The sequence below is a fragment of the Dreissena polymorpha genome, chromosome 3, assembly GCF_020536995.1.
Source record: "Dreissena polymorpha isolate Duluth1 chromosome 3, UMN_Dpol_1.0, whole genome shotgun sequence".
Classification (NCBI taxonomy): domain Eukaryota; kingdom Metazoa; phylum Mollusca; class Bivalvia; order Myida; family Dreissenidae; genus Dreissena; species Dreissena polymorpha.
In genome coordinates, this window is record NC_068357.1 from 5,844,272 (window position 1) to 5,856,638 (window position 12,367).

The 12,367-nt window shown below is 34.9% G+C and overlaps 1 protein-coding gene across 1 annotated transcript in view; it reads right to left on the minus strand.

The window, feature by feature from the left end:
* Positions 1 to 6,106: 6,106 nt before the first annotated feature.
* LOC127875353 (uncharacterized) overlaps positions 6,107 to 12,367 on the minus strand; it is a 50,352-nt gene continuing 44,091 nt past the window's right edge. Inside the window, exons 12-14 of the mRNA XM_052420354.1 lie at positions 7,827 to 7,950; positions 6,609 to 6,709; positions 6,107 to 6,166 (exon numbers count right to left, since the gene is read on the minus strand). Of these exons, the coding sequence (XP_052276314.1) occupies positions 6,107 to 6,166; positions 6,609 to 6,709; positions 7,827 to 7,950 (285 nt within the window). The remainder of the gene's footprint in view (positions 6,167 to 6,608; positions 6,710 to 7,826; positions 7,951 to 12,367) is intronic.

Here is a 12,367-nt window from a genome sequence, read left to right on the forward strand (position 1 = left end):
AAATTGAATTCGTTTTCAGCTACATCGGGGTCTATTCCAATGCTGTCAATGGAAAAGTTGGCGGTTATTGAGTCCATGTTAAATGATCGTACAGATGACTGGGTATTTGATATATTGGAAAAGGTGTCAGCAGATGAGTGTACCATTTCTAAAAGTGATTAAATGGTGTCGAATAGAAAGGAGTGCACTGTTTGGAATTTTGAACATTTTTCATGGAATATATGTTTCCGGTATTCGTATGCCTCAGCTGTATGTGTTGCTATATTTTTAAAGCCAGGTGTTTTAAATACAGTATCGATAGTTTGATTAACAAACACATCAAAATGTTCTGTATCTATATCTGCGTCTCGTATAGATCGTATAGCTAGGTAAATACCGGACAGCGTTTTGTCTCGAATTTCCCGTTTCCTTCTGCCAGTTATAACATCAGATATACTCTCGAGAAAAGTTTCAATTGTGGCCGTAGCGGCATTCCAAATACTTTGCACAACATCGTTGAAATTGAATCTGATGCACACTTGCTTAAACCCTAATCGAAAAGCATTGATCTCGCATAGAACGTCAAATATCGGTGAATCACGTGTGGATAAATCTATTTCAAAACCACAGTTTCGAACATCTATCAGAGGCTGTATAGCGTACTTGATAACACAATTAAGCACCATAACACCAAGTTTCACAAATTGTTTAACTGCTTCCAAAGCCAATTTTGCGCCTTCTTAATATACTTTTGCTCCTTCTAGACCAACCTGTGCAAGACTAAGTGCACCCTCGGCAATCTTAAGCACGACTCGTGATTTATCGACAACAAACTGAGCTCCAGAAACTGCTAGTTTAGCCGCATCTAAGACAAGCATAGGAAGTCTTACTGCTATCTTTGCTAATTCCAGTGCAGCGTTCGCAATTTCGCGAATTGCGTAACAACCCAAATTGATTGCTTCGCATATTGGGTTCGGAATGGAAAACATGCAACTGGTGAAATGGCAGCATGGATATGGTATACTAACGAACCATATTTTCTTCCAACAAATACGACAATCTAATCCTAGAATGCAAACCCTATCACATGTTTTAATTTGGCATAATCTGTCAACCTTTCTCTGCGCTTCGGCAAAAAAGTCGATTGCATTTTGAAACGGACTTTTCGCTTCTTCCAGTTTTTCTTTGGCAACATCGAAAGCTCTTACTGCTGTGTCAAACGCAGCGTTGGCGGATCTTATTACTGTCTTTATTTCTTCAAGCCAATTTTGGACTACAGTAAGACCATCTTGTGCTTTAGTAAAGGCATTCTGAACATTGCTAATACGCGCGTTTGCTTCGTCTGCGAGATGGTTTGTAAATTTTATCAGTGCAGACAGGTAACTATCGGCAAAATCACCATCACCATCTGCGTCTGCAACAAGCCGACCTTTTACTCTCAGTGTTATGTCTTCCAGTAATAATTGTCTGTGATCCTCAATTGACAACTGCTTTTTATATGAAACATCAAGCTGCTCCTTGAAAATTGACCACAAATTGCCTTCAAGGTAAAAGTATAAACCCTTTGGTGTGATGTAACTATCAACATGACCCGTCATAACAAGCAGTGAAGCTTCAATTCGATGTATTATTTCAAATTTACCATATGTTTCAAGACTTATTGCCATTCCAAAACCAGCTCCGATGCCCATTTTGATGAACGGACATTTTTTACCAACCCGGTTTTAAGAACTCCAATAAACCGTATCGCCTTTTCGTTCTTCATTATATCGAGCCCTGTATTGTAACTGTTGCATGAAATCAACCTATTTCCCGATGCATAAACAAATTCTAGTTCCAGACCAAGTAACTGAATCCCGAACACTTTAATTTCGCCATGAAATTTCAATCGGTTGTAATTGTGATTTGGCGTTCAATGTAGTTTAGTTCGTTTGAGAATAATGTATCATATTTATACGCTGCAAGTCGTGTGTTATTCTTTAAAGATTCAATAAAATCCGTTGTGTGTTTTTTTAAGGATACAATGCCAACATTCCATATGTCGTCAAACCCTTCAGAGGCTACAATAATTGCTTGAAAGTCGAATTTGGGGGAATTCATTAATACTTGAGCAATATGTCCTAATTTCCCTACAAGTTGGTCAGCCATTTGATTGACATCTTGCAGGTACACAATTGACTGATTAGTTAAAATCGTCGCGTACTGGAATGCTGATTTTACTGTCAGATTTATGAATGATTCAGTGAAGTTCTTGACATTGAGAACATCGTCTAATAAATTAATACTATGATTAGTGCTTATTCTTGACGTGGGATCACTGAGTAAGTATGCATGCACCTTTGCATTCACGTCAGCATTTACCAGACTAAGCAAAGTAATATCCTTAAAAATGTTTATATCAACAAACACATTAAGAAAGACACCGGATGGATTTGAGTGTGCTCCACACCAAGTTCTGTTTTCACGACCTGAAAAAATATTGCAAAATCATATATGACGAAATATTGTCAACGAATTTTGTTATCGTTAATGACCATAACACCACACATTATAATATACCATTCCAATATATTGGACTTAATACTTCAAACATACGTTTACCTCCCAAGGATCCATATAAGTCCACAAGTGTATTGGTGCGTAACAAATGTACGCGCACATTTTTTCCGAACATTTCGAACTCAAAGTGCAGTGCACCAGTTGCAGTACTGTGTGCCCCAAAGTGCCATTCCTCTACGAATACACTCTTAAGAAGCTTTAATACAGAGATAATTAAGATTGACGGAGCATAAATTATGTAAAAACAAATCATGGTTGGAAAAACATATAATCTTTATTAATTGTATAACACAAAACAGTGAGCGTCGATGGAAGAACACATAACACATACAATTTTATTATAAGATAAAGAATCACAAAGAACGTTACATTATTGGTATACTTTATGTTGTATGTAACTGTAACAGGTCTTACATTTTTGATGGATGAAATTGAAATAAATGCGGCAGCTTGCCCTTCTATTCGTAATGGGCCATATTCCATACTTGCAGCACCCTTTATCCAAAAATTTGCTGATGCATTCACCCTGTAAACAATCATTTGTTTCATATTCTCTCATTTACAAATTGCCTTTATTATGAGCATATCGTTTATATTTTGCCAAATTAGGTCCATAATGAACAAAAACGCATATATTGTACTTACAGATATTTGAAAAATGTGTCTTCTCCCCGCCATACTGTAAAATCTGATGTGTCCACATTATTGCGTTTAGTGAGCGAGAAACCTAAACCAATTGGGCGAATTTTTATCCCGTACTGGGCTAAATATTGAAACATCGTAACGTCATCCAAAATGTCCCTTGATTCTTCAGGTAAAATCAAGAAAACAGTATTGCCAAAGTCTTGGCAAATGTCAAGTATAATGCAGTATTTTCGACCTTGCAAGTGCTCGGGCACCGATGTGATTTGGCCGTACAAAGAAATTTGGAATCCTTTACCAATTTTAAACACCGTGTATAACTTTGCGTCATCCAAAGGTGCTCCTTTGCACTCCCCTTTATTTATTTCGCTTCCGTCTTCGATATCTACGTGAAGATCATTTAGTCCCAGCAAAAAACGACCAGATTGACTGAAGGATAACCATTTGGGCAAAATATCTTCAATATTGTTCAGGTTTTGGTAAACGAATTTTCTTGCAGAATGTCATGAATATCGCGTGGAGTAATATCAAATGACCAGCATTCGTGTCTTCGTGTTTCCTCTTCTTTAATTCCGTCATGTTCCGAAAACTGAAGAGAGCCGGAGATAAGTTTGTATGTGCTGATATCAACTTGTAAACCCGATACTGACAACGGCATTGCTAGTGCGTTGATCTCCACAAAAGCAATGCCAAACGTACTTAATTTTGTTGTTAGTTTTCAGTTTATACCACGGAGATGTTGACGAAAGAATTATGTTCAGAGTATTCCCATGGCCGCATTGAGACATTAAAATGGTCGAGCATCCTCTTGGTAATAAGTGTCGAACCAATCCATATCGAGAACATGCTTGATGAGAGGTTGTCTGAACCTATTCAAAATACAAAAAAAACTTTACACTATTAACCAACCAAAACAATGTTTCGTAACAAAAACAAAAAACTATTGTTTCGCGCTGTCTTGTTTTTGTGTAAATTTTTGAAAGAATATTACCAGAGCATATATATCCATTGCTTTGCAGAGTGGGATTTCCGCTACATGCACAATGGAATGAGCCTTCAGTGTTTACACAAATGTCTTCGCACCCACCATTTAAATATCCTTCGCATTCGTTTATATCTAGAACAAGAGAAATATATGTATCATGACCAGACTGAAAATAAGGCCAAATGTTTTAGTATTTGCAAAATTTATTATGGTCACTTAATGCTAATTCACATAATGTAGATTGTTTACGTCCGGTTTAGGGTGAGAAAACCCTGCGTCTTATCATTGAAAGCATTATATGATCATGCAGATATGTGTAAAACGAGATTTCTTCCAATCGTGAACTATTATACAAAAACAACGCTTCTTGACAATGTAATTTTCATTTTGTAAACTTGTCAAAGACTATTTTATGCACAAAATCTTTTCTGAACGAGCAATGTATATAACACAGTCGGCTATAAATTAATATTGATATGTTGTTTTCCTTTACATAAGTAAAATACTGCTAGGCAACTTCTCGGATCCGTTACGTTCCCGCTAAAGGTAACATACTCTCTATGTTTCAAACAACTAATCTACCTTCAGTTCTAGATAAACTAAATCAGTATTAATGGTAAGTGGATAACCGACCAAATACCACATCATTATTTCTCAGCTGGTGACTTAAATAATAATAATAATAATAATAATAATAATAATAATAATAATAATAATAATAATAATAATAATAATAATACCACATTTATATAGCGCCAATTCATACAGTATTGTGCGTTCAAAGGCGCTTTACAAAAGAATCAATTGGCAATGGCTTGAGTAAAAGAACATTAATTAAAGCCAATACTTAAAACAAATATACAAATGTGTGTGATCCACTTAGATTCATGTTTTGCCCGAAAACGAAATTAGCAAACCGTAGATTCTAAGAAATTCACAAAAACTTTCATTGACTATGCAATGACTCAAATAAAGGAAGAATAATTATAGTCAATATTTAAAACAAATATGCAAATATATGTGATCCACTTAGATTCCTGCTTTGCTCGAAACCGAAATAAGCAAAATACGAACAATGGATTTTAAGAAGTAAATAAAACTGACATTGACTATCCTATATGCAATAAGCGTTTCTTTGTACAAAAGTGGTAAAACAAGTTGATGTTAAAAATAATATGTTTAAGACAACAATGTTAACCGTGTCCAGTATCCGTACCTGAAAATGAATCATGACTGCAGTCGGTACAGTGATTGGTTTAATTCTTACCTATCTGCTCCCAGAGCCCGGCACTATCCGCTTAAGGCCGATAGCCCATGCCGACGTTTCACACATAAAACTGTCAGTTTCACTTCATTAGGATTATTGTTAAGTCGGCTTAAGGCAGACAGTCCATGCCGACGGTTTAACAACCTGAAACCCGAAACCCTAATGTGGACCCATGGACATTATCGTAACCTTCCCGTAATAGCACTCTACATTTTAAAATCGATATCAACCCGTTTATGGCAGATAATCAAATAGTATAGCAAGTGAATCGATTAACATTTATTGCGCAATTGGTAGTCTTTTTTTTCTGTTTTATTGTCACAAGAAATATTCGTAAACAGTGATCGTAGTCAGCTACGCTGAACACGTCTTCGCGGTGTTAATAGGAATTGCAATTACTTTATTTATATGTAATTTAAATCCCGTTTGTTTTCGCATAATTGAATGCTATTGGAATAATAAAACAGGCCATACATTCTTGTAAATAGCAGCTCATTTTTTTAAGACAAGTGATAAATCAATATACAATACAATACATAAAACACAACATTTAACATGAAAAAAAGATTAAACCAGAATCTTTGCCTTCAACAGTCGATTTCAAACATCGGTGTTATTACCTTTTTCGCAATGTCGACCGTTATATCCTGTTGCACAAGAACACAAATACGAATTCACATTATCATCGCATCGCCCGCCATGTTGACAAACCACACCAACGCAGTCATCGACATCTGTGGTGCACACAAGCATGTATAATAATGTATAAGTGTTCATATTGAGTAAGTGCACGGAAAAATACTAGTTGTAGCTTCATTGAATTGTCGTTTTTGTTATACAAACATAAGGTGATCTTACCTGTGCAAGAAACATTATCTTTGTATAGGGCTAAGCCATCACCACAATTACACTTGTAACTTCCGGCAGTATTAATGCACTTTTGTGAACAACGGGAATTCCCTGTCTGACATTCATCCATATCTACAAACACATTTCATTGTACCTTGATTTTTTTCAGTTAATATTATGTTTTTAATATTTCAAGCTTGGGGAATGTTAGTTAACAATGCGATTATACAGTCCCATATCATTTATTATGATAAAAAAATTAATCTGTGTGTGAACTTATTTATATTAATAAAACAACCGTTAACAAAACTATTTTATTACTCATACCTCTACAAGAGTACTCATTCGTATCAAGCATATAACCACTGCGACACGAGCACTTGGGAACACCTCTCTCTGTAAGACAGGTATGATCACACATCCCGTTCCTAGCATTGCAAGGTAAACGAACTGAAATATATCAAAAGGGCTTTAATCACCAATTCATTCTTGAATATTAAAATAACCGTTCTATTCAATGTATAAATGTTGTTTGTGTAAAAATATATACAATGTCTTACTCTAAATCAGCGAAGAAAATGAATGCTTTTGTGTTACACTAAATTTAAGAAACAGGTCTTAGCATACAACATTTTCAAGAAGATACTAATTTTGATGGTGAAGAAGAGTTTTTCTGTTATAAATAACGATATGTCAGTAGATAATGAAGCGCATTATTGTATGTTTGCAAATGTTTATTAATGAAACACAATTTTAGTTTTAGTATTCTGGTCAAGTTCCCCACGGATACTACTTCCGCGTACCCTGGGTACTTTGAAGTATACTTTACCGTACACCAATTTTCAAATGATACTTTTGGGAACCCCGGTATACTAACAGGTATTCCATCTTTCCTAATGAAAAAATGTGTACCCAAAATTGTTGGTTCCCAATTGTGTGTGCCCAAATTGTGTTCGTTCCCATCTTTTTTCGAGGAAATTTACTTTCAATAAAAGATTTTATGGCGTAAACAACTTTACAGATTTTCTTAGCGCCAATAGTTTTGATGAGTATTTTGGAAAGATAGTTCAAAGAAAATGGTTTCATGCTTTTTTATAGGCAAATTAATATAAATTATATTTTTGAAACAACATTCAATTGTAATTGTGTTTTTACAAATAATTGATAGACATCTGTAGGTTCCAAGCATTAATGTAAAAAAAATGTATTACAAGTAAAGCAGTGATTTGCCTATTCTCTAAATCAACCAATAATTGAAAGCTACACGACCCGGCATATACTGGTATATAGGATTCATTGATCACGATTGCGACCGTATGCTACACTAACCGAGGCCCCCGGTGTACTTGCCTTATCAGAAATAAAAATGTTACCAGTCAAGGACTATACATGTACATATTTTCCGCTTAACACTGAGGCCGCGTCGGTGGCCTCTGCTGGTACTAACCTATTTAACATTATTATTATATGAATAATTCACCATTTAACGTACATATTGATTAAAAACGATCGAACCTTCGGTATAACTTGCAAATCATGACTTACCACAACCCTTGTTGTAACCTGCTTTGCGGTAATTGAGATTACACTGTGTACACTGTCCCGTCTGGACTGCCACCACATTCTTGTTGTCCTTGCACACAGTGCTGGATTGAAATATGCTGGCAAGCTAAAAATGAAAAAATAATAGGCCAGTCCGACATCCTGCGCATATAAACCTTGATACATTTACATTTTGGTTTTGAAAAAACATTCCATATCACAGTATCAGATGTATGCACATTTCCTTTAGTGTCTTTCCATTTTGCGTGTTTGCCTGTCATATACAAATTGAATTATAATCAAACGTAATTAGGTATATTAACATTTACCACTTACATGCAAAACAGACTTGATAGGAACTTGACTTTTAATTAGCTTGAGTCACCTTGTTTTCGAAACTTAATTTAGAACATGAAAACATCAATTTGCAGTTATGTCCTTTTTACATAAATATATTTTTAATGGAAAAATGATGAAACACGTTCATTTATGCATTGATTGGCGAAACATTGTGTTGTTAATAAGGTTCGCATAAATGTACATTTATACATTTATATGAAAACTTCCCATAATTGAGAAAAACTAGCATTCGCCTATGACAGATTTGTCAACGGTTGCAACATATAATAAATCGATACAAGAGAAATTTACCAATATATGTTTGCTTTACTGCGCATTAACGATTACGATCGCGTTATGAAATAAGCATGAACACCATGCGAGGCACCAACACGAGTTGTAAGATATTACATATTGAGTAGATACAACTGGAGCGTTCACTGACAGTTATGAATATCCCCACATACCGCTTTGATATAGATGTAAAGTTGCTACAGTGAGAAAAAAAATGGAACAGGTGATTCTTAAATAATCCAATGCCTTACTGCTTGTTATTGGGTATAACAAAACAAAAAAAAAATAAAATAAATAAACAACCGAATCACTGTTGACATGGCGCTGCCAAATGCAAAAATAACTCATAATTTATACATATATAATGTACACAATGCGTCGAATGCATAGGAAATAATCATCTTAAATATTATTACAAATGTGCATATTTACTGCTGACTGTACTAAGTATTAAGAAAAGTTTTGATAATATAAAAAACAATAAGTTTATTTCTGTGCTTATAAAACTTTAAAGTGTGTGCACATAGAGAAATTTAACTTCATATGTCATCATAAATTTATCCCTGTGTAATCGTAGGACTGTCTGTCGAAAGAATATACTAACCTGTTGATTGGCAACTTGTTTTTGGCTTAATTCTAACTGATAGGAAAAATCACTGGGATTGAAATTGATTTTTTTTTCAAATTAATACTTTATTGATCGACGATAGTCGTTTAATCGCTAAACAGTCGTTCAGAAAACCATCGCGGCAGCCATTTTTGTTATTTCGAATGAATGCGTAATTCTACTAATCACGCCATCATGTCAATTGGGCTGCAAAACATCTACGGACAATCTTTCATAGATCGATGCGGCAATTAAAATTTGCTGAGAACTACAAACGTGCTTAAATAAAAAAGCTAAAATGAAATATTTCGAATCTCTAAGAGAAAGTCATACAAAAAACAAATAAAAATAGTAAGTATGTTCTATCGTTTTTTTATTCAAAATATCGATTGTAATTTTGAAAAAAAAAAAGAAAAATAAGAACAACATTTAATTCTGCTTCCGTTAGCGTTTTTGATTAATAATTTTGTTTTAAGTGTTCTCAGGTTTAGAGCTTCTTTACACGGTAAAACACTTATAGTATTAGCTTTCTTTTTACTAATAACATCATCTTTATTTATTGGTATACAGTATAATATTGTTTCATCAAAAGCGCTCTTCTGCGGGTGTTATGGTTTGCATAATTATGTGATGATTATATCATTTTATGCATGCACGACATCAAAACGTTCCCATTCATTAGTTTATTCTGACCACTACATTTTGTTCAAAACAAAACGTAGGGGTACATTTGTTTCAGTGAACATGCATCGTGAAAAAATAAACAAAAATGATTACAATTTGCATAGATTTATACATGTGTGGATATTTAATTTAAAATTATATAATAAGATTACCTTCACAGCACTTTCCAGTCCTCCAGATGGGACAAGAACAACTCGATTTGTAAATCCCGCCATTGTAGCAAAACTCGTTGCAAAAAGCATAGTGTATCTCAGCTCATAAAGTACCAAACGAGCACGTCATTCCTTTCACACCACCACCGCAGCTGTGCGAACTACTGCTCCAGCTTACACAGGCACATTCTAAGAATTATACACCAGCATGAGTTAACGAACACGAGTATAACGATGCTAATGCTTGTTGTTTTTATCCTTTTAGGCCTTATCATGCATGTTTAATGTGTTTTAGATGGGATCACGCAGGTTATGTAAGTGTAAACATACATTGGTATATATACATATTAGGCAATTAGGATCCTTCCCTCTGACCATTACCTTTTAAGACAGGAACAAAGTTAGAATGTGGTGTGGGGAATCGTTTAATAAACACGTATTACATTACCCCATTTTAAAAGCCAAATGGTCCTTTCTAACAATATTTTTTCTTTAATTTATACTACATTCAAAGACGTAATTATGTCCAACAACACAGCTATTGTACTCACAGAATGTCAGTAAAAGTATTTATTTAAAATCCAACAGTTCGGGCCACTAAGGTATGGAAAACCAAAAGTACATGTTTATGAAATCATGTAGAAACGCAACAAGTGCTTCCTTAAAAGGAAATATTGTATATAGTACGCTCATCCTTTCATTTTAAATCCGTTTTTTTTCCGGTATAAAAACAAAATATTTGTTAATTGTTTAACATGAATGGGATATGATTGCAACTATGTTAATACCATTAATGTGAATCTTTACTATATTGTGAATCTTTAATCTTCTAAGTATATTCAGGTTTTGTTCTTTTCATTTTTTTTCTTATTTGAAACATGTGTTGTATATGAATCTTGGATTTCTACTTCTATGTCTATACACACCCTATATGTATGTGTTTATGATTTGCTATTTATGTGGCACGAATTTTACACGATTGTTATATGAATGTATGCCTTACTATATGGAAAAAATAAAATGTATGCACACTTATAAAAATGGCTAATATGCAATTTGAATTTATATTATTTTGACTTGAATAAGACTGGACTGAGGCATATTTAACATGTTTATATGAGTCGCGTTCTAATAAAACTGAGCTTAATACATGTGCGTAAAGTGTCGTCCCAGATTAGCCTGTGCAGTCTACACAGGCTAATCAGGGACAACACTTTCCGCTTATATGGTATTTTTAGTTTCAAGGAAGTCCCTCCTTACAGACAATTCCAGTTTAGACGGAAAGAGTTGTCCCTGATTAGCATGTGCGGACTGCAAAGGCTAAGCTGGGATGACACTTTGCGCACATGTATTAAGCCCAGTTTTCTCAGAACAAGGCTCATATATGTTTAAGTTATAATTGAGATACACCAACTTTTCATGCAAAATGGAATACGCGTTCTAATAATATTGAATGGAAAAAAAAGCATACACTTGTTTTAATTATAATATGAGATACATACAATCAGTGTATATTAATATACGTATCATAGAACTGTTAAAGTATATATATTTATAATTATATAAGTATTGTTGTAAGAGAAAGAATGTATTGCGTTAAATAAGAAGGCTGATGAATAAATGTTGTCTAGCATAGACCATTTAAGCTCATACACAATTTCAAGGAAAGAAAATACTCAAGCGATGAATTGTTAAACTATTTTAAGACCAATAGCAAAATCGTTATATTGTAAATTGTTAGATTCCTGGCATTGAGCCCGTTGCAGAGATGTATGTTAAAGCACGAACGACAACTCTGCTAAGAGAATGGATGTATATGGAAAGCCTTGACTGTCTTATACTTACAAAATTAACATTGTTGTGTCCAAATAGAAATATATTTAGTCACTTTGTCAATATATTAAGTCAATATTAAATTATACTGGGTGCTTGTGTCAATAAATTATGTCAAGCCACCCTTATATTGAGTCAACGAATCCATATATCATGTCGTTGTATGTCGTTACCCTATAATTGGAGCCTGTATGCGCATTTATCAGACCGAGTATGCGTCCGAGAGCGACGAAACTTGGCAGACTTGTGTGGCCCGTTGGGGGCCACGCATGCGCCAAGTTCGAGCGCCCGTCTGGGTGCGGTAGTTTCTGGTGAAAGCGTCGCCGATGGTACGCTAACGGGCCCGTATTGGCTCCGTTACCCTATAATTGGAGCCTGTATGCGCAATTATCAGACCGTGTATGTGTCCGAGAGCGACGAAACTTGACAGACTTCTTTTGCCCGCTGGGTCACGCATGCGCCAAGTTCGAGCGCCCGTTTGGGCGCGGTAGTTTCCGGTAAGAGTCGCCAAAGGTACGCTAGAGGGCCCGTATTGGCTCCGTTACCCTATAATTGGAGACTGTATGCGCACTTATCAGACCGAGACTGTTTCATGTAAAAGTATAATTGGTAAGAGATCATGATGAAAAAAAACC